This window comes from Nomascus leucogenys, chromosome 16 (assembly GCF_006542625.1).
Source record: "Nomascus leucogenys isolate Asia chromosome 16, Asia_NLE_v1, whole genome shotgun sequence".
Lineage (NCBI taxonomy): Eukaryota > Metazoa > Chordata > Mammalia > Primates > Hylobatidae > Nomascus > Nomascus leucogenys.
The window spans coordinates 13408490-13430615 of record NC_044396.1 but is presented as its reverse complement, the minus strand read 5'-3'; the positions used below and the strand labels follow the sequence as shown (position 1 = coordinate 13430615).

At 39.9% G+C, this 22126-nt stretch overlaps 1 protein-coding gene across 5 annotated transcripts in view; it reads left to right on the top strand.

Moving 5' to 3' along the window:
* The window catches only part of ESRP1 (epithelial splicing regulatory protein 1), a 67771-nt gene that overhangs the window by 44011 nt on the left and 1634 nt on the right, over nt 1-22126 (top strand). For 2 of the 5 annotated variants that reach the window (XM_030795262.1, XM_030795261.1), the window contains exons 14-16: nt 9081-9231; nt 13271-13377; nt 19963-19965. The exons of 2 other annotated variants lie outside the window; for them this stretch is intronic. In XM_030795262.1, coding sequence (XP_030651122.1) covers nt 9081-9231; nt 13271-13345 — 226 coding nt within the window. In that variant the 3' untranslated portion in view covers nt 13346-13377; nt 19963-19965. The remainder of the gene's footprint in view (nt 1-9080; nt 9232-13270; nt 13378-19962; nt 19966-22126) is intronic. One more of the 5 variants, XM_030795263.1, reaches the window with a different exon arrangement.

Here is a 22126-nt window from a genome sequence, read left to right as displayed (position 1 = left end):
ATTCTTGGAAGATTTATTTATTTGCGCCAAAGTGTTTTCCTATTTATTTGTTTGGTTCCTTAGACTTTCTCTGAATGGTAGAAGCGCAGGCCTGGAGAAGCCTGTATGGACTTTTAGGAGCACTAACAGAAATCCAGGGTCCAGAGGTAGTCATCAGTCCATAGACTGCTGTAGTTATTAAATCCATGAAGAATCTTGAAAAGTTAACCTTGTTAATTTCAGATGAAAATTAAAGTCAGTTTAAAGGTTTCCTACATGAAAACTGACTTTAGGTTTTACACTGGCAAGGATTCAAACAGTATGTCTCCAGTTACTTCCAAATATGTGGTATTTGTAACACTAGGGATGTTAATGTTGATAAAATGGTTCTGTGCTGTCATTTTACAAAGCAGTGGAAATTAGATTTCTCTGCAGGGTTTCTCAGAAATGTGAAACAATATGTAGTCACTCATTCAGAGGGGAGAATGTAATTCTCTAATCTTCCCACTTAATCCATTTCTCTAACCATACATATGATACTTTGGCCTCTCTTTTTTAGTGAAATTATGGCAAGTCTGCAAGGTGTGGTGGCTCACACCTGTAATCCCAGAAATTTAGGAGGCCGAGGTAGGAGGATCACTTGAGCCCAGGAGTTCGAGACCATCCTGGGCATACAAAAAATTATTTTTTAAGTTGGGATGGTGACACCCATTTGTAGTCTCAGCTACGTGGGAGGCTGAGGCTGGAGATTTGCTTGAGCCTGGAGATTGAAACTGCAATGAGCTATGATCCTGCCACTGCTCTCCAGCCCTGGGAGACAGCACAAACCTGTCACTTTTGAAAAAAAAAAAGCTGTATATATCTATATATGGCAAATCCTCAAATCGTGAATATTATCAATACTCTCATACTTCTGACTACCTTTATTTTAGAAAATTACCTGGTATTAATTAGTATTGCCAATGTTTGTACTTGGTAATTATTAAATGGAGGAAGAGTATTATAAGTCTTATCAATATAGTATATATTATGAGTATGTTGATATGGGCATCTTGGCATCCAGTATGTTAATATCTTGTTTTACATATAATTTTATATGATTTATTAGGCTACACTGTATATTATAAAACTAGACAATATATGTTAGGGTCTGGAAAATATAGTGCAGGGAGAAATTTCTGGATAGTCCAATAATAGAATCTTGGCCAATTAAATTGATATTGGCATACCAATGGGCTGTGCGGGAGCTTAAGGCTGCAGTGAGCTGTGATTTTGCCACTGCTCTCTAGTCTGGTTGACAGTGAGACCCTGTCTCAGAAAACAAAACAATAGGGTTGGGTATGGTGGCTTTGTAATCCCAGCACTTTGGGAGGCTGAGAGCAAATCACCTGAGGTTAGGAGTTCGAGACCATCCTGGCCAACGTGGCAAAACTCTATCCTGAAAAAATAAAAAAATTAGCCAGGCATGGTGGCAGATGCCTATAATCCCAGCTGTTTGGGAGGCTGAGGCAGGAGAATGGCATGAATATGAAAGATGGAGGTTGCAGATTGTGCCACTGCACTCCAGCCTGGGTGACAGGGAGACAGAGTCTCAAACCCAACAAAAACAAAACAATGGGCTGGGAGCAGGTAGTCAAAGCAAAGGAAGATTGAATGGTAAAATTCATAATTTTAAAGGAAAAGATATCATAACTTATCAGGGAAATGGAATTTTTATTTACATTGTGCTTGGAAAAACTTAATACCTATATGTTGTTTTGTTTGAGACAGAGTCTCCCTCTGTCACCCAGGCTGGAGTGCAGTGGTGCAATCTTGGCTCACTGCAACCTCTGCCCCCTGGGTTCAAGCGATTCTCTTGCCTCAGTCTCCTGAGGCACCCACTACCCTGGCTAATTTTTGTATTTTTAGTAGGGACAGAGTTTTGCCATGTTGGCCAGAGTGGTCTCGAATTCCTGACCTCAAGTGATCCACCCGCCTCGGCCTCCCAAAGTGCTGGGATTACAGGCATGAGCCACCAGGGCTGGCCTACGTTACCTATATATGTACAGAGGATATTAAGTGCCTCAGTGGAGGAAGTCTTCAGCAACTTTAAAATATATTAACTCATGTATTTCATTCAGTAATTTCCTAACATGATATTGGTGCAGCTTACTGAAGGAGCCTTGGCTGTGATCCTAAGTAATTAATGTCTTTGCAACTGTGATGCTCTAGCAGTTTTCTGGATACAAGCCTTTGGAACAGCCCCTCTAGTATTACTTTCTTTCCCTTCATTTCCTCTCACATCCCTTCAACTCTTTGTTCGGGCAACCGTAAGTTTGCTTATCCAGCTCAAGGACAGTCTCCTTGTTAGTTGATTTGATGTGGTACAGTCTCCAAAACTGTAGGACCTTTGAATACACTGTTACATTGACTTGGTCATTTGTCCCTAACCCTTTGGTTCCTCTGTGGTCCTATCAATTTTTGAACTTTTATATCTTTTCGGTACAAGTTACATTATTGACACAATGTATATATTATATGTTAATAAATACTGGCACTTGAGAATCTGAAATGTAAAGGTATAATGGAGGTAAGAATCTAAAACAGTGACATTGAACATAACTTCAGATGAGTTACTAATTGGCATAGCTCTTTTTTAAGAACTTTTTATTCTTATTTGGTGTGCAATTAGAAAATTTCATGCTATTTCTCTAAACTACTGCCATAAAGCCAATAGACGTGATTTTTATTACAGCTTTGAGATAATTTGATAAAATTTACCTATTGTAGGTGTTTGGTCATTTTTAGTATATTTACAGAGTTCCAAAATTTACAATTGTAGAATAATTTTACAATCTAATCTTTAGGTAATCATTTAACAGTCTAATTTTAGAATATTATATCACTCCAAAAAGAAACCTTATGCCCATTAGTTAGAAACTCCCATTTGCCTGTCCTCTATCTCTTCGCTGACCCCCTCCCCACCCCTAAACAACTATCAATCCATTTTCTATTTCTATAGATTTTCCTGTTCCAGATAATATTTCAGTTTCATTCATATCGTAACATGTATCATCCCTTTTATGGTGAAATAATCCATTGTAGAGCCATACCACGTTTGGTTCATCCATTCATCAGTTGATGGCTATTTAGAGTTGTTTACACTTTTTGGCTATTAAGAATAATGCTACTTGAGCCGGGCGTGGTGGCTTATGCCTGTAATCCCAGCACTTTGGGAGGCCAAGGCGGGTGGATCACGAGGTCAGGAGATCGAGACCATCCTGGCTAACACAGTGAAACCCCATCTCTACTAAAGATACAAAAAATTAGCCAGGCGAGGTGGCGGGCACCTGTAGTCCCAGCTACTCCGGAGGCTGAGGCAGCAGAATGGCATGAACCCGGGGCGGGGCGCAGCTTGCAGTGAGCTGAGATCGCACCACTGCACTCCAGCCTGGGCAACAAAGTGAGACTCCGTCTCAAAAAAAAAAAAAAAAAAAAAAGAATAATGCTACTTGAAACATATGCATTCACGTTTCTGTGTGGACACAGGTTCTCAGTTTTCTAGGGTATATACCTAGAAGTGGAATTGCTGGATAATACAGTAACTATTTAGCTTCCAAGAAACTGCCAACCAAGTTGTTTTCCAAAGTGGCTTCACCATTTGACATTCCCACTAACAATATATAAAGGTTCTAATTTCTGTAATTGCTTTCCAATTCTTACTGTCTTTAATTTTACCCATTTTCTTGGGTGTGGGTTTGCTATCTCATGATTTTGATTTGCATTTTGTTAATGAGCATTGATTTTGAGAATCTTTTTATGTGATTGTTAGCTATTTGCACATCTTTGGAGAAATGTCTACTCAAATCCTTTGCACATTTTTAAATTGGATTATTTTCACTTGGAAATTTTTTTCATATATTCTAAATATGATCTTATAAGACATCATTTACAAATATTTTCTCCGATTCTGTAGGTTGTTTTTCATTTTCTTGATAGTGTCCTTTAAAGTATAAAAGTTTTTAATTTTGATAGTTAATTTATTCTTTTTTCCCTTACACTTTTGGTGTGATGTCTAACCCAAGGTCACAAAGATTTGCTACTATGTTTTGTGTTTTGTAGTTTTAGCTCTTAAATTTAGGTATGATTCGATTTGAGTTAATTTTTTGTATGGTGTGAGGTAGGGGTCTAAAATCATTCCTTTAAAATCAGGTAGGCTGAGGCACAAGAATTGCTTGAACCCGGGAGGCAGATGTTGTAGTGAGCTGAGATCAAACCACTGCACTCCAGCCTGGGTGATAGCGAGACTCAGTCTCAAAAAAAAAAAAAAAAAAAAAAAAAAAAAAAAAATTATGATATAAATATATATCATAAACAAATATATATCATAAAAACAAAGTCATACTTTTACGTGTTGATAGTCCATTGTTCCAGCACCATTTATTGAAAACACCTCTTTCCCATCAAATTGCATTCTAATAACTCTTATCAAAAATCTATGACCAACTGTTTTTGTGCCATCAAAATGGTGCACATGAATGTCCTGACCATTGCTCTTAAGAGCATCAACAATGTCAAAACGAGAGGCAAACATCAGGTTCTTAGAAGGCTGTGCCCAGTGTTATTGTCCAGTTTCTGACTGATGATGAAGCATTGTTACAATGGCGAATTTGAAGTCATTGAGATCACAGAGCTGGGGAAATTGTTGTGAACCTCACAGGCAAGTTAAATAAGTGTGATCATCCTCAGATTTCATGTGCAACTCAAAGATCTAGAAAATTGGCAGAATTATCTGCTTCTATGTCATCAGTTTGGTTTCATTATACTGACAACTTCGGCTGGCATCACAGACCATGAAGAAGCAAGATGAAAACACACAGGAGGGGCCGGGCACGGTGGCTCACACTTGTAATCCCAGCACTTTGGGAGGCCGAGGTGGGCGGATCACGAGGTCAGGAGATCGAGACCACGGTGAAACCCCGTCTCTACTAAAAATACAAAAAAAATTAGCCAGGCGTGGTGGCGGGCGCCTGTAGTCCCAGCTACTCGGAGAGGCTGAGGCAGGAGAATGGCGTGAACCCGGGAGGCAGAGCTTGCAGTGAGCCAAGATCGCGCCACTGCACTCCAGCCTGGGCGACAGAGTGAGACTCCGTCTCAAAAAAAAAAACACACACACACACACACACACAGGAGGGAAAACCCTGGGATTCATGTTCTTGGGGGTATAATACATGCGAATAAAATGCCTCAACAGACAAAAACAAAACCAATTGATAATAAGTGTATAGGTTTATTTCTGTTCTCTCAATTATATTCCGTGGGTCTATATGCCTCTCCTTATGCTAGTACTATACTGTAGTGATTGCTGTAGCTTTGTACTACATTTTGAATTTGTGAAGAAAAAGTCGTCCTACTTTTTCTTTGACTATTCTGGATTCTTTTTATTTCCATATACATTTTAGGTTCAGTTTTGTCAATTTCTGTACAAAAGACAGCTGGAATTTTGATAGCTATTACATTGCACCTGTAGATCAATTTGGTGGTATGGCCATTTTAGCAATATTAATTCTTACCCAGGCATGGTGGCTCACGCCTGTAATCCCAACAGTTTGGGAGGCCAAGGTGGGCAGACCACTTGAAGCCAGTAGTTTGAGACCAGCCTGGCCAACATGGTGAAAAAAAAAAAAAAAATTATGAACATGGGCTGCCTTTTCATTTATTTAGATGATCTTTTTTCTTTTAACAATGTTTTGTAGTTTTCAGTGTGCAAGTCTTGCACTTTTAAATGTTTTTCTAAGTCTATTATTTTTGATGCTATAGTAAATGGAATTGTTTTATTTTTGGTTGTTGTAGTGTATAGAAATGCAGTTGATTTATTTTGTGTATTGATCTTATGTAACCTTGCTGAACTGGCTTATTAGATCTGGTAGTTTTTTAGTAAATTCTTTTTTATTTTTCTACATATAAGTTCATATTTGTCTTTATCTTGTCATTTTTATAATGTAAATTATTTTTGCTGATTCTTATTTCAGTAATCCACAAAAGACCTTAAAATTTAGAATTTAGGGTTTTTTTTGTTTTGAGACAGAGCCTCACTTTGTTGCCCAGGCTGGAGTGCAGCCGATCTTGGCTCACTGCAACCTTTGCCTCCTGGGTTCAAGTGATTCTCGTGCCTCAGCCTCCCAAGCAACTGGAATCACAGGCATGTGCTATGATGCCTGGTTTGTTTTTTTTGTGTTTTTTTTTTTTTTTTTTTTTTTTTTTGACGGAGTCTTGCTCTGTCGCCCAGGCTGGAGTGCAGTGGCATGATCTCAGCTCACTGCAAGCTCCGTCTCCCAGGTTCACGCCATTCTCCTGCCTCAGCCTCCTGAGTAGCTGGGACTGCAGGCGCCCACCACCATGCTTGGCTAATTTTTTTGTATTTTTTAGTAGAGACGGGGTTTCACCGTGTTAGCCAGGATGGTCTCAATCTCTTGACCTCATGATCCACCCACCTTGGCCTCCCAAAGTGCTGGGATTACAGGCGTGAGCCACCATGCCCGTCCTAATTTTTTTTGTTTTTTTTTTTTTTGTATTTTTAGAGACAGGATTTCACTGTGTTGGCCAGGCTGGTCTCAAATTCCTGGCCTCAAGTGATCACCCACTTTCATCTCCCAAAGTGCTAGGATTACAGGCATGAGCTACAATGCCTGGCAAATTTTTTTTTTTTTTTTGTATTTTTAGTGGAGATGGGATTTTACCATGTTTGCTAGGCTGGTCTTGAACTCCTGGCCTCAAGTGATCTGCCCACCTTGGCCTCCCAAAGTGCTGGGATCACAGGTATGAGCCACTGCGCCCGGCCTAGAATTTAGGTTGATGAAAAATTCTTACTTTCATGCCCTGTCAGGTAGATATATGGCTTTTTAAATTTTTCTTACGATTCCTTGTATACAGCAGGTAATCATAGTTGTGAAAAATAAGGGGTAAGAATCCAAATTGTGTTGTATTTAAGCTTCATCAGAATAGATGGTACCTTAGATGCAGAATATAATTGTCGTTTATAAGCTTAAATTTCTATGCAGAATATAATTGTCGTTTATAAGCTTAAATTTCTAGTTGTGCAACAATTTACTTTGGCTAGTTTTATCCGGATTATATTTTGAGAGTACTAGATACCTCAGGCTTAATTTATAGAAGATCTTTAGGCAAACGGAATAGAATATGGCAGGATAAAGCTGTGAAAGTAAGTTGTATGCTGTGAAAATGACCTTTTATGTCTAGTCTGGAAAAGTCTAAGTAACTAGTAATGAAATAGGTGCAGAAGTCCTGATGGTCTTTGAATATTAGACTTGCTATCTATCTGAGCAAACACCATCTTTGAGTGAATGCTAGTTGTATAGGAGGAAAGCAATGAACCAGAAGTCAAGAGTTTGGGTGGTTCTTATAGTTTGGCAAGAGGTAACTTATGTGACCTATTGAGAAATTATTTAACTCTTAGTTTCTGTTTCCACCTCTGTGAAAATGAAGAGGTATGGCTGAATAGTGGCTAATGTCCTACTTAGACCAAAAGTTTAGCACTTCTTTCTCTAGTCTCACAGTTGCCCATAAATTGACTTGAAATCTCACATTGTGATCACATAGTAGCCTTTAAAATATATCAATATCTGGGTTTGGCTTTCTTGAGTTTCTAATTTTTAATTTGTTGGGCTAGTATCTCATAATAGAGAGTTGTTTAAAAAACAAACAAAAAAACCACAAAAACTCCCCTGGTGATTCTTACTTGCAAATTAGTTAAAGACCACTGCTTTAGCAACATAAAAGGTTAAGGGCAGCTTAATGTAAAGTAATAGTTCAGGCTCCCATTATTTTTAAAATGATGAAATACGATGGTGATGGAAATAGCAAGAATGAAGTAATGTTACAGCATTTTTATGGTTTATGAAGTAATTTGATATGCTAAGTCACTGAAGCTGAAGAGCAGTTCTGTGAAACTAGGAAAGTGCCGATCACCCCCCAGTTAGCAAATGAAGGAATTAAATGACTTAAGGTTGCTGTGCTAATTAGAGACAGTCTGGGACTGGAGGCACATCTGACTCCATTCCTATTAAGCCATCTGTTGGGATTATGTATGATAGATAATCTCAAAGACTTTTAGTCCCTTCTATTATGTGTTTAATTATCTTTCAAATGGGACAATTAACAACTCAGATGAACAAAGGTTAATAATCCAAAGTTGCAAGTCTATATTACTCTTTAGGCTGATGACTTTTAAAAAATTCCCTATATATTTTCAATTATGAGTTTTAATTATATTAAACTATATATTATGTAAAATGAATTGTGTAATAAAAATTTTTAATAATGGCCACCAGTTGAGGTAGAAAACAGACTGGGTGGGAACAGGGTGAAACTAATTGCATAATATGGTAATGACTCAAGTTGTCACATAAAATTGGGTGTTTACTTGGCTGGTGTTCCTTGGAGGTTATGGTTACAGATATACCGGAAGATCCACTCATCAATTTTCTCCCTTGTGTTAATGGTGATTGATATAATTTTTTATGTATCTCTTCCAACTTCCCCAACCCTCATTTTTTTAAAAGGCAGGAAAATATAACCCATGGGCAGTCTAGTACTTTGATTCACTGTAGTACTGCTGTGCTATTCCTCATGCTCCTATATATGGGTAGAACAGTCTATTCTTTGGTGCAATCACTTTGGATACTTTTGGTCTCTGTGGCTGTGGTTCCCATTAGTTCTTTGTATACGTGCCTCTTCATGCCTTAGTGTTCTTGGTAGCTAGCCGGTGAATCATCAGAGATCTGGGCCTCGGAAGTGGTGCTTTGTGGTGGAGCTGACATGAGGCTTACTTCTGTCCTTCTTCTCCTCTTAAGAATATCAGGGATGTGAGGAAGCCCTGTATGTAATTCTGCACTAATCTCGCTGCCTTTCAACCTTTGGCTTTCGTGGAAATGTGAGACAGAACTGCTGTGGTGTTTTCACCCGTCTTAGGAAAGACAGCTCTGAGAAGTATAAGAAAGGTTGCCTTGAGAAATTCTGTTTCCTTAAGTAACTAATGTTTTCATAGTAAGTATTCAACATTGTCTATTCCTATTGGTTCACTGTGCTTTCTCTCCCTTTAGCCCCCCAGGTTCGCCTAATAGTCTTGGCTACTTCCCTACAGCTGCTAATCTTAGCGGTGTCCCTCCACAGCCTGGCACGGTGGTCAGAATGCAGGGCCTGGCCTACAATACTGGAGTTAAGGAAATTCTTAACTTCTTCCAAGGTTACCAGGTCAGTAGCTTGAAGGAGAATAATCCTCAGTGCCCTTATTACTTAAGTTGATTTGCCTAAAGAATACAGCCAGGAAAGAAACAGATTCTGTGAAACTCATGTGTGTATATATGCTAATGGATTTGCTTATGGAAACAAATAGATCTGGAGTCACTGTGGGGACCAACTTCAGACTCATCCCCTTGTCAAAAATTAAGGCTTTTCCATGCTGTCTTAAGTCTTCCAACTTAATCTGTTGGTTATTTTTTGAAAACTGAGCTACTTTGGGAAAGCTCTTTAGGGCATGCAGCAGTATGAGTGTTTACATCTAGAATAGGATTGGCTAAGGGGTTTTATTCAAAGTCAAGAGTCAAATGCTTGACTAAACCAATAAGTACTTAAACATGGGTTTTAAAGGTGAGTATTTAAGCATGGCCAGAGGCCTCTGGATAACCTAAAAAAAAAATTGCCTAACTCCTAGGACACTCATGAGTCTTTAGGTGGTAACACCTTAGAATGAGCTCTCAGGTGTTTGGCGAGAATGTGACGCTAATGTTTGCTCTTGGCAGTTTTTTTCTACCCCCATCTGTGTCCATCAGCTGTTTTCTCACATATGCTAAAGAATGAGATGATTTTTAATAAGAGTTGTTTAACAGTGAACATTGCCATTCCATCTAAGCAGATACCTTTCTTTCCTCAAGTCACATAATTAACTAAGTCTTGAATTCCTTCTTTCCTGCCATTTCTAAAAAATAAGTAATTTACAGTCTTTTTATTGTACTAATAGCAAAAATTGTCCTCTTTCCTCCTGGATCTGAACGTTGCTTGAGTCTTTGGAGTTGAGAAACTGTTTTCGGAATAATAGTCACATTCTAAAATAGCCCTTGAGCATTTTCAGTACAGCATTACAAGGGTTGTGTCTGTAGAGGGTATTTGATGATTAGAACGGGTTTACGAGCTTGGCATCTATGAGTCATGGAGGACTGTGATCTCAGCTAAAATTATCTCAGGGGTGATGCTACCAGCCCAGACCTACCAAGTGGCTGTCATTTTCTCAGGGGCTTTTAAACATACAAAGGACACTTTCTGACAAAGAAAATATATGACTGATAGTGAAAAGCTGAAGGAAGGTGGAGGTCAGTAGATACTCACTCCTCCCTAAGCAATTTTGCTGCCCTCGGAAGACTTTGAAAGGGATTAAAAAGTTACTTTTTAAACTTCCTGTCTGATTCATTAGATTATAAAAGGAAGATTTTTCTGAAAGCTTATTGAAAAGGTTGCTTATTATGGAGAAAACATTTTGACTTGTGTATTTTATTTTTTCCATTGTTTTCCAAGTGAAGAAAGTTCAAAGAAAGTTTCAGGTCTTAGTACTCAGCTGAATTAATTTCTTTTTCGTTTGTTTGACTAACAAACTTTTATATTCACACTGAACAGAATTAGGTTGCCTTACATATAAATTAGTAATGAGATTAAGCAAAATTGCTCTTTATTATTAAGAGTGTCGGCCAGGCATGGTGGCTCACGCCTGTAATCCCAGCACTTTGGGAGACCGAGGCGGGTGGATCACTTGAAGTCAGGAGTTCAAGACCAGCCTGACCAACATGAAACCCCGTCTGTACTAAAAATACAAAAACTAGCCAGGCATGGTGGCATTTGCCTGTAGTCGCAGCTACTCAGGAGGCTGAGGCAGGAGAATCGCTTCAACCCAGGAGGCTGAGGTTACAGTGAGCCAAGATCACGCCACTACACTCCAGCCTGGGTGACAGAGTGAGACTGTTTCAGAAAAAAAAGTGTCATGGCTGGCATTTGTGGGTATTTATTTTACCACAACCATGCAATAGGGATTATTTCTATGTTTATGACTAAAAGATTCACATTCTTCAAAATTGAGATAACATAACTTCAGTCTGTAGCAGTTTTTCTTTGTAGTAACTTCTTAGAACCATTCAAGTTTGGAATAGAGTTGTCTAGTATAACCAGAAACATAACGATTGTGCAATATTATTTCATCTCAAGGCATTTGACCTTCATTTCTGAAGTGCTTGGAATTTATGAACTGGAAGAGTGAGTTAGGATTACATAGGAACTTCAGTTACCTAATTCAACATATCAAATTATTCTGGTAGCTTCTTCAGTAATTTGAGCTTTGAGGCAGTCATAATGCATGCACTCAAAAATCTTTACACCTAACCCAAGTTTGTATCATTCTTACATAAAACGTGTATTTTCTACTGTCTTGAAGAGTCCGTGCCTTCTTGTTTCATGTTCTCAGTTAAATTCACTATGGGGTTCCATCTTTAGATTTGGCAACCAAGATGATAAAATCAGTGGATGACATTTTTTAAAAACCGTTCACTTAAGTGTAATCTGTGTTTACCTAGAGTGCATATATTGGCTGTTGCCGGCTTAATGGGAGGTTGTTATTTTATATAGTTATATAATAACTACATAACTAAGCAAATATCCAGGCAATAATTGGTTGAGTAAATAAAATTTTTTTCTCTTTTCTTTTTTTTTTCTTTTTGAGATGGAGTCTCGCTCCGTCGCCCAGGCTGTAGTGCAGTGGCGCAATCTCGGCTCACTGCAACCTCGGCCTCCTGGGTTCAAGCAATTCTCCTGCCTCAGCCTCTCAAGTAGCTGGGATTACACGCGTGCCACCATGCCTGGCTAATATTTTGTATTTTTTTGGTAGAGACGGGGTTTCACCGTGCTGGCCAGGCTGGTCTCCAACTCCTGACCTCGTGACCTGCCTGCGTCGGCATCCCAAAGTGCTAGGATTACAGGCGTGAGCCACCGCAGCTGGCCTATTTTTCTTTTCTATCTGTTCTGAAGCTGAAGAAATTTGATGGCCTCTGATTCTGTCTCTTAAAAATACATATCTTGATGTAATAATGGCATATATAATTTTATAAATTATCTTTAAATATAATTTTTTAATGTATTTTCCCCCAACCTTTAACAAAATTTCTTACGTAAAACTACTCTAGGCCAGGCGCAGTGGCTCACACCTGTAATCCCAGCAGTTTGGGAGGCCGAGGCAGGTGGATCACCTGAGGCCAGGAGTTCAAGACCAGCCTGGCCAACATGGTGAAACCCTGTCTCTACTAAAAATACAAAAAATAGCCACGCATGGTGGTGCACGCCTGTAGTCCCAGCTACTCAGGAGGCTGAGGCAGGAGAAGTGCTTGAACCCAGGAGGTGGAAGTTGCAGTGAGCTGAGAATGCGACATTGCACTCCAGCCTGGGTGACAGAGCAAGACTCTGTCTCAAAACAAATAAACAAAAAACTACTCTTTGTGTCTTCCATACTTCATCTGGGGTGGAGATAAAGCCACAAAGACCAAGGATTTACAAACTACCATGAAAATACTTGGTAATGAGGATGTCATTCTGGTCCATAAACGTGTGTATATTTTAGATGATGTGTTTTCATACTGAATGGACTCTCAGGTATCCTTACATAAGTCCTTTAACATTTTCATTTGCTCTTTGTACTACCCTTTACTGTCAATGCCTTTTACATTTTCAATAGATGCTAGTTTTTGTTTCTCTTCAAGTACTGATTATTGTTTCTTTGGACCTCTCACTACTTGCTGCCCTGCTGAGAGAATTAGACTGATATTACAAATACATCTAACACTATCTAAAATTCACTGCACTGTTTGGAGATACTGGGTATTAGGCTTATTGTACAATCCCTTGCAAATAACTAGTGCTCAAATATTTGATATTTAATCATACTTGTAGTAGCATGAAAACAGTACTAGGCAAGATCTGAAGAAATTGGCCTCCTAAGTTCTTGTGGTATGGTGTTTAGTGTGTGTGTGTAATCCATGTTTTCAATCTAATGTCCATCCTAGAAGGGACTTTTATGGTATTTAAACATGTTGAGAAATAAAGATTTGGGTTAGTAGATATGTATATGGCTTGTACCTGTGTTTGTTTCCTCCTATCTAAATGTCCTATACTTTTGTTGGTAGATCTATGTAGTTGAAATATTATCCATAGTGACAGTTTGTCTGTCTTTTGATCCTGTTTGTTTTAACTTGCATTTTAGTATGCAACCGAGGATGGACTTATACACACAAATGACCAGGCCAGGACTCTACCCAAAGAATGGGTTTGTATTTAAGGGCCCCAGCAGTTAGAACATCCTCAGAAAAGGTAAGGCTTTATGATGTGCAAGTTAAATTATAAAGGGCCAAACAAATAGAGATCAAGATTCTGAAGGCATTTGGAAATCAACTGAGAGAATCCTTCTTTTCTTTAGTGTAATGTAAAATATCAGATATCCTGGAAGGAATGGAGACTAGAACTAACTTTGTCATCTAGGTACATAGAATCTAAGCAACATTAATGGATGAGAGTTGTGTTATTGTGGGGCAAGGGAAAACTTTTCCCTTTGGACATTAATTTACTATCTCTCATGTGGAGTACGAGTTGGGTATTCTTTTTTTTAATTGAGGTAAAAATTACATAACATAAAATTAACCATTTTAAACTCATTTACAACTCAGTGGTTTTTAGTATATTCACAAAATCGGGCAACTACTACCTCAATTTAGTTCTAAAACATTTCTGTCACTCCCTGTTTTCTCTCCCAATAGCTCCTGGCAACTAATCTGCTTTCTGTCTCTATGGATTTGGCTATTCTGGATATTTCATATAAATGGAATCATACATGTGACCTTTTCTGTGTTTGTCTTTTTAGATTCACCCTTGTAGCACGTGTTAATGCTTCATTTGTTTTTATCACTGAATAATATTTCATTGTATGGACATACGACATTTTATTTATCCACTGATGGACATTTTAATTGTTTGCACTTTCTGGCTATTGTGAATGGTGCTGATGTGAGCACTCATTTATAATTATTTGAATATCTGTTTTTAATTATCTTTGGTGTGTACCCAGGACTATAATCACTGAGTCATGTAGTGATTCTTTTGGATTGGGTATACTTTTTCCTATTTCCTCTTTTATGTTTTATTTTTATTTTTTTTGAGACAGAGTCTCACACTATTGCCCGGGCTGGAGTGCAATGGCATAATCTCAGCTCACTGCAACCTCTGCCTCCCAGGTTCAGGTGATTCTCCTGCCTCAGCCTCCCGAGTAGCTGGGATTACAGGCGCCTGCTACCACGGCTGGCTTACTTTTTTGTATTTTTTAGTAGAGACGGGGTTTCACTATGTTGGCCAGGCTGGTCTTCAACTCCTTGACCCTGTGATCCGCCCACCTGAGCCTCCCAAAGTGCTGGGATTATAGGTGTGAGCCACTGCACCCGGCCTATTTCCTCTTTTAAAAAGATTGTTGTAAAATATACACAACAAAACTTAAAAATTTTAAAGTGTCCAGTAGCATTAAGTGTACATTCACATTATTGTGCAACCAGGTACCGCCATCCAGCTCCAGAACTTTCTCATTTTCTCAAACTAACATTCTGTATACACGAAACAAGAATTCTCCATTCCTCCTTCTCCCCAGCCTATGGTAACTACCATTCTACTTTGTCTCTGTGAATGTGACTGTTCTAGGTAGTCCTTCCTAAGCAGACTGATTTGTCCTTCGGTAACTGGCTTATTTATTTCACTTAGCATTATGTGTTTAAGTAGATTTGGGCATACGTTTAAATGTGCTTTAATCCAAAATGATTGGAAAGTTTTTGTTGCATGTCTTTTTCCTTTTCTAGAACTAAATGTAGACAAAAGGAACCCTGATAATTTTCTTTGAAAATAGTCTTCTAGATTAATGTTTTCTCCTTAGTCCCCATTAATCCACAATTGTTTCTTAAAGGATACTGGCATTCTTTGAGGCTTCTTGGGAGATGTAGTTGTAGGGATGTGTTTGGGAATTGATACTGGTTTTTCATCATTTTTGATTGTTGGGTTTTCTGAAGCTGGCATGCTGGCATGTCATTTTCCAGTTCTATTAACATTTTCATGGCTGAGGACCCTGTGGGTTTTAACCATGTGGATTCTAAACTGGAAATGAGGTTGCCAATACTTTGTCATCGTTGAGAAATAAGAATTTGCTTCTTAGCAGTTTGCTCTGAAGTGTGGAAACCCCAGTTCTAAGTTGGAAGTGAAGATTTTTTTTCAGATGGTTCATTTTCGGTGAGGTTTCAGTATATCTTGGTCCTACCAAGGAGTGTCACGTACGAATGCTTTGCGGTGGTAATGGGTGTTCTCTAGTCTTTGTCTCAGTGGTGAGAACACATTGTTCTAGCCTGTTGATATCCATTTTGGTCCATATTTTCTTTTCACATGTTCGTTGTTGAACACCATGTTGTTTATGAATTTGATTAACACAGTCTATATTTTTAAATGAGTATACTGAATAAGAAATGACTAGAAATGGAAGCTTTTGACATTACACCAGAAATATCCTTAACTGACTATGAACCATTACTCACCACCTCTAGTTTTCTACCCTATGTTTATATATTTGGAGTCATGACAGAATAATAGATCGGGTGCTGTGTTCACATCCAGATGTCTGCATCTTTTCATCTTAATAAAGTCAGGTTAATGTGCCTTTATATTGCAAATTTTTAAAAATACAGATCTGGCTAAGAGCAGTGGCTCATGCCTGTAATCACAGCACCTTGGGAGACTGAGGTGGGCAGGTCACTTAAGCCCTAGGAATTTGAGACCAGCCTGGGCAACATGGCGAAACCCTGCACTACAAAAAAATACAAAAAATTACCTAGATGTGGTGGCATTTACCTCCGGCTACTCCGGAGGCTGAGGTAGGAGGGTCAATTGAGTCTGGGAGGTCAAGGCTGCAGTGAGCCATGATTGTACCCCTGCACTCCGGCCTGGGTGACAAAGCGCAAGACCCTGTCTCAAAAAAAGCATAGATTACTGTGTGAAATACTTGGCATAATTTATCTCATTTAATTATCTTACCAACTCTAGGAGATAGGATTATAAAAGTATTGGGTGCTCATTGCAAAGAATTTGGAACAGAGAGATAGGTATAAAGAAGTCACTAATAATCTCACCACCCAGAAACAAGCATAATAAATACTTCCTTTCATCCTCTCATACCCTCATGCAATTTTGGACCTTGTTTCTTTCCCCTTAACCTTGTATTGTTATATATATTTTTCACCGCCTCCTTATCAATATCAAATTCATTATCATAACCGAGTGGCTCATCTTATAAGTACTTACATCCACAGTTTCATTTGAGACCCACCATAACCCTGCAAGGAGGCATCATGGGCCCATTTGACAGATGAGGAAATGAAACCCAGAGAGGTTAGGCAACTTACACAAGTCATACAGCTAATGATCAAGTGACAAAAAGATCCAGGCCTTCTGCCTTCACTCTGAGGACGCTTTTCTGTTAACCAAACAGTAGCATGGCAAAGTGCTTCCAGTGGACTGCATGGTGGCCACCGAGATACGTCCACATCCTGATCCCTGGAACCTGTGACTATTACCTTCTATGGAAAAAGGTGTAATGAGGTTCTTGAGAGGAAAATAGATCATGAATTATCTGGTTGGTCCCTAGATACTATCACTTGTGTAAGAAAGAGGCAGAGGGAAATCAGACAGAGACACATACAGAAGAGGAGGCAGCAATGTGACGAGGGAGGCAGAGATGAGAGAGCTGTTGACACAGCCCAGGAGTGTTCCCAGCTACCAGCAGCTGGAAGAGGCAAGGACCTGACTGCTCCCTGGAGCCTCCAGAGGATGCGCAGCCCCACCGACACAGTTTCTCACTCCTGGCCTCCAGAATTGTTAGAGAATGAATACCTCTTATTTTATGTCACCCAATTTATGGTAACAGCAGTGACAGGAAACTAACAGTATTTTAAAAAAAAATGTTAAGAGGGCCGGGTGTAGTGGCTCATGCCTGTAATCCCAGCACTTTGGGAGGCCGAGGCAGGTGGATCACGAGATCAGGAGATCGAGACCATCCTGGCTAACATGGTGAAACCCCGTCTCTACTAAAAATACAAAAAATTAGCCGGAGTGTGGTGGCGGGCGCCTGTAGTCCCAGCTACTCGGGAGGCTGGGGCAGGAGAATGGGGTGAACCCAGGAGGCAGAGCTTGCAGTGAGCCGAGATGGCGCCACTGCACTCCAGCTTGGGCAACAGAGCAAGACTCCAACTCAAAAAAAGTGTGTGTGTGTGTGTGTGTGTGTGTGTGTGTGTGTGTGTGTGTGTGTGTGTGTGTATGTGTTAAGAGGGCCAGGCGCGGTTGCTCATGCCTGTAATCCCAGCACTTTGGTAGGTTGAAGCACGTGGATCATCTGAGGTCAGGAGTTCGTGACCAGTCTGGCCAACATGGCGAAACCCTGTCTTTACTAAAAATAGAATAGCTGGGTGTGGTGGCATGTACCTATAACCCCAGCTACTCAGGAGGCTGAGGCAGGGGAATTGCTTGAACCCGGGAGGTGGAGGTTTCAGTGAGCCGAGATCACGCCACTGCACTCCAGCCTGGGAGACAGAGCAAGACTCCATCTCAAAAAAAAAAAAAAAAAAAATGAGAGAATGATTTCATGGCTGGCTATAGGATCAGGTAAAGAAAGCTAACACCCACAGCAAGGTCTGGCAAAGAAGTCACACTATTCTGTCTTCTCTTGCCTTCTCCCATCAACCCAGCCAACACACGTTGACTATCCCACTAAATCAGTGGAGATATGCCTCATTTAGCCATTCAAGATGCCCACAAGTCTTTCTGGGAAGGAGATTGTGTGTCTGCTGGAAGAAATGCTTCCTCAGATCGCCAGAAAGGGTGTTTTTCTCCAGTTACTGTTACATTCCAAGTTTTTTTTTTTTGTTTTGTCCCCATAGAGACAATGCTGGGATACAGGCATGAGCCACTGTGCCTGGCTAAGTTCCAAGTTTCGTATTTGTTAGGTCTCAAAGTCAATGTCAGCCCCCCAATTTAAATCTATTAATGATATTTTGGCTTCTACATGGTAGCTCATGCCTGTGCATGGAAGATTGCTTGAGCCTTAGAAGTTCAAGAGTAGCCTGGGCAATGTGGTGAGACCTCGTCTCTACAAAAAATTAAAAGATAGTCAGGTGTTGTCGTGCACGCCTGTAGTCCAAGTTACTAAGGAGGCTGAGGTGGGAGGATGGCTTGAGCCCAGGAGGTCGAGGTTGCAGTGAGCTGTCATCGTGCCACTGCACTCCAGTCTGGACGACAGAGTGAGAGTTAATGAATGAAAATGAGTTTTACAAACTATAGTTTTATATTAATACATAACTTTTGCTGTTATGATTATAATAATCATAGGGACATAGGGTTTTTTTGTGTTGTCTTGGGGATGGAATCTCATTCTGTCGCCCAGGCTGGAGTGCAGTACTTTGATCAGTGTTATCTTTCCCCTTTTTGTTATTGGACTGTCAGCCTTACGCAACGGGGCTTTGCTTTTTTGATACGTGTGTTTTCTAGGCCTTCCATAGGATCTGTTCTAAAGAGTTCAGATTACATAAACTTTCTAAATAACAAGAAATTCCTACTGAGAAATTTTATGCAAAAGTAACACAGTATTTACCTCTGGAGGGTTACCAGTTAATTACATGAAAATGTAAAAACTGTGTATTTGATCATTTTGTAACTTTATGTTGCAAGTTCTTGTGTAAGATGATTAAAAAGAACAAACTTTTTATAAGATCTTATTTTTTCCATTTAGATAATCTGAGTCGAGAATAACAGTAAAAACACATAGGAAGTACTTATAGTTTCCAGAGTAGCTGGAACTACAGGCACCCACCACCATGCCTGGCTAAGTTTTTGTATTTTTAGTAGAGAGGGGGTTTCACCATGTTAGCCAGGATGGTCTCAATCTCCTCACCTGGTGATCTGCCTGCCTCGGCCTCCCAGAGTGCTGGGATTACAGGCATGAGCCGCCGTGCCCAGCCTTCAAGTGAGCCTTTCACCTTAGCCTCCCTGGTAGCTGAGATTACAGGTGTTCTCCACCATGCCTGGCTGCAGAATTGCAGGGTTTTTAAGGGATTATAGGTTCATTCTGTAGCATATAGCACCAGTGGTGAAATCCAGATATCTTTAAAGACTTCTTTGTATGTAGTACTTTAATGACAGTGTATTACAAAATAAAAACATGTTTTAACACAGATCTTACTTGAAAGGGAAATCAGATTTGTAAATGTCTGCAGTTGTAATTCTCAACTATTTTTAAGTGTTTGCTATAGCTAAATGGGAAGAGGAAACATTTTCTCTCTCCTTCTGAGATTGATTTTTTTTTTTTTTTTTTTTTTTTTTTTTTGCTAGCAGTTAGGAGTCTGCAGTTTCTTTTGTTGTTGTTGTTGTTGTTGTTGAGACGGAGTCTTGCTCTATCGCCAGGCTGGAGTGCAGTGGCGCAATCTCGGCTCACTGCAACATCCATCTCCCGGGTTCAAGCGATTCTCCTGCCTCAGCCTCCCGAGTAGCTGGGACTACAGGCACACACCACTACTCCCAGCTTATTTATTATTTTTAGTAGAGACAGGGTTTCACCATGTTGGCCAGGATGGTCTCCATCTCGACCTCATGATCTGCCCGCCTCACCCTCCCAAAGTGCTGGGATTACAGGCATAAACCACCGCTCCTGGCCTCAGTTTCATTGTTACACAGTCAAACTCCACTGAGATTAAAAAGCGGTTCGAGAAGGCTAAACGTTTAACTTTAACTTTTCCTGGCATTTCCACATTTTATCAGAATATGAAGGCTTAATTTTCAGCATCTACAAAGATGCTGTTTCCTAGTATAAATGTGATAGGAATGAAGAAGGTGGTACTCATTGACTGTAATAACTGACAGTCCCAGGGTTGACTGATGTAGCTGGATCCAAAGGTTTGCTCATCCAAGCTCACTCTCTGAGATACCCCTAGCAACACTTGGCCTTCACTGGCCTGTCTTACATCCATCCTAAAACCACAACCTGGGATATACAGGGCTCTAACTGGCCATGCCTGGGCCCCTTGTTTGGCTCAGTGGTAAAACTGCCTCTTAGGGGCTTGAGATTAGGTGATGGGGCAGTTGTTTTCCATTCAGGTGCTACTGCCAAAAGAGGGGTAAAATAGATACTGATCAATAGTGTTGGGTCATTGATTTTCTTATCTGAATTTAGTATCAAAGGAGAAGCCTTTCAGCATGTGGTATTTTAAACTGAGTGCCAAATTATGGTCACTGTGGAAACCACATTTAAAAGATGCATCCTAACCAGTATTTCTGTGTTTTTTAAATACCTGATTTTAGATTTGTACCATTTGTAGAATCTGTGTTATTAAGGCAAATGTAATCTTGAAATAAATTAATCTTCATGTCCTTCTGATACTTTTTTTTTTTTTTTTGCTAGCAGTTAGGAGTCTTCAGTTTCATTGTTAAGCAGTAAAACTCCATTAGACATTTCATACTGGCCATATGAAATAAGACTGAAGTCTAAAACATTCCTGTTTTTCATTTACATGTCAAAGTATGCATAACAGCCATGTGTGGGTGGCTCACACATGTAATCTCAGCACTTTACAGTACTTTAGAATGCCAGGCAAGAGGAACACTTGAGGCTGAGTTTGAGACTAGCCTGGACAACATAGGGAGACCCCATCTCTAAAAAATATATATATATCTTTAGCTTAGGGCCAGGTGTTGTGACTCACACCTGTAATCTCAGCACTTTGAGAGGTCAAGGCAGGAGGATTGCTCGAGGCCTGGAGTTTGAGACCAGACTGGTCAGGATGGTGAGAATCTGTCTTTACAATTTGAAAATTAGCTGGATATAGTGGTGTGCCTGTAGTCCCAGCTGTTCAGGAGGCCAAGGTGGAGGATACCTTGAGCCCAGGAATTTGGGGCAGCAACAAGCTCTGATCTCACCACTGTACTCCAGCCTGGGTGACAATGCAAGGCACCATCTCTTTTTGGACAAAAAAAAAAAAACTGCAGTGAGCTATGATTGGATCATATCACTCCATACTCCATCCTGGGTTATAGAGCTAGACCCTGTTTCAAAAAAATATATAATGCCTACTAAAAGTTCTTATGTTAAGGTTGTATGGTATATAAGTAAAATAGCATAGTGGAACCAATCTATTAGTTTAACTCCTGCATCTGCCCATTACTAACTTAATCATTCTTTGCTTCAGTTTTTCCGTCTCTAAAATGGGGATAACAAGGTAATCTAAAAGGTTGTATGTGGGGATGAAATAAACTTATCCATGATCCATATAAGGGTGCTAATCATCAACTAGTCACAGGCACATAGAGCCCATATGTTTGCTGTTATATCATGCCTTATTGCTTTTTTTTTTTTTTTTTTTTTTGAGACAGAGTCTCCCTCTGTTGCCCAGGCTGGCGTGCAATGGCATGACCTTGGCTCACTGTAACCTCCACTTCCCGGGTTGAAGCAATTCTCCTGCCTCAGCCTCCCAAGTAGCTGGGAATATAGGCACGCACCACCACGCCCAGCTAATTTTTGTATTTTTAGTAGAGATGGGGTTTCACCATGTTGGCCAGGCTGGTCTCAGACTCCTGACTTCATGTGATCTGCCTGCCTTGGCCTCCCAAAGTGCTGAGATTACAGGCATGAGCCACCATGCCCGGCCCCTTATTGCATCTTATTAAGTGTCTTAGAAATTATTTGGAATTTCTTATACTAGAATTTAACTTTAAAATTTTGTCTAAATGGTTTTGTTTATTTTGGTAATGATATTGAACCTCTAAGGAATGAATGAAATAGTCTCTCCAGAAAGGAGCTGAGCCAAGCAGGGAGTCGGAAACCATACATGTTAAACTAAACACATGATACTACAAAGGGTAGGAGTGGTGCAGAACACCAACTACTGTGTAAACCATGGAAACTTCCTTGGCTAGTGCTGTACTCCCAAAGCCCTTGCCATGTAAATGCCAACTATGTCTGTGTGAAATAATAACTTGGACCATCTTAAAGCTTTTT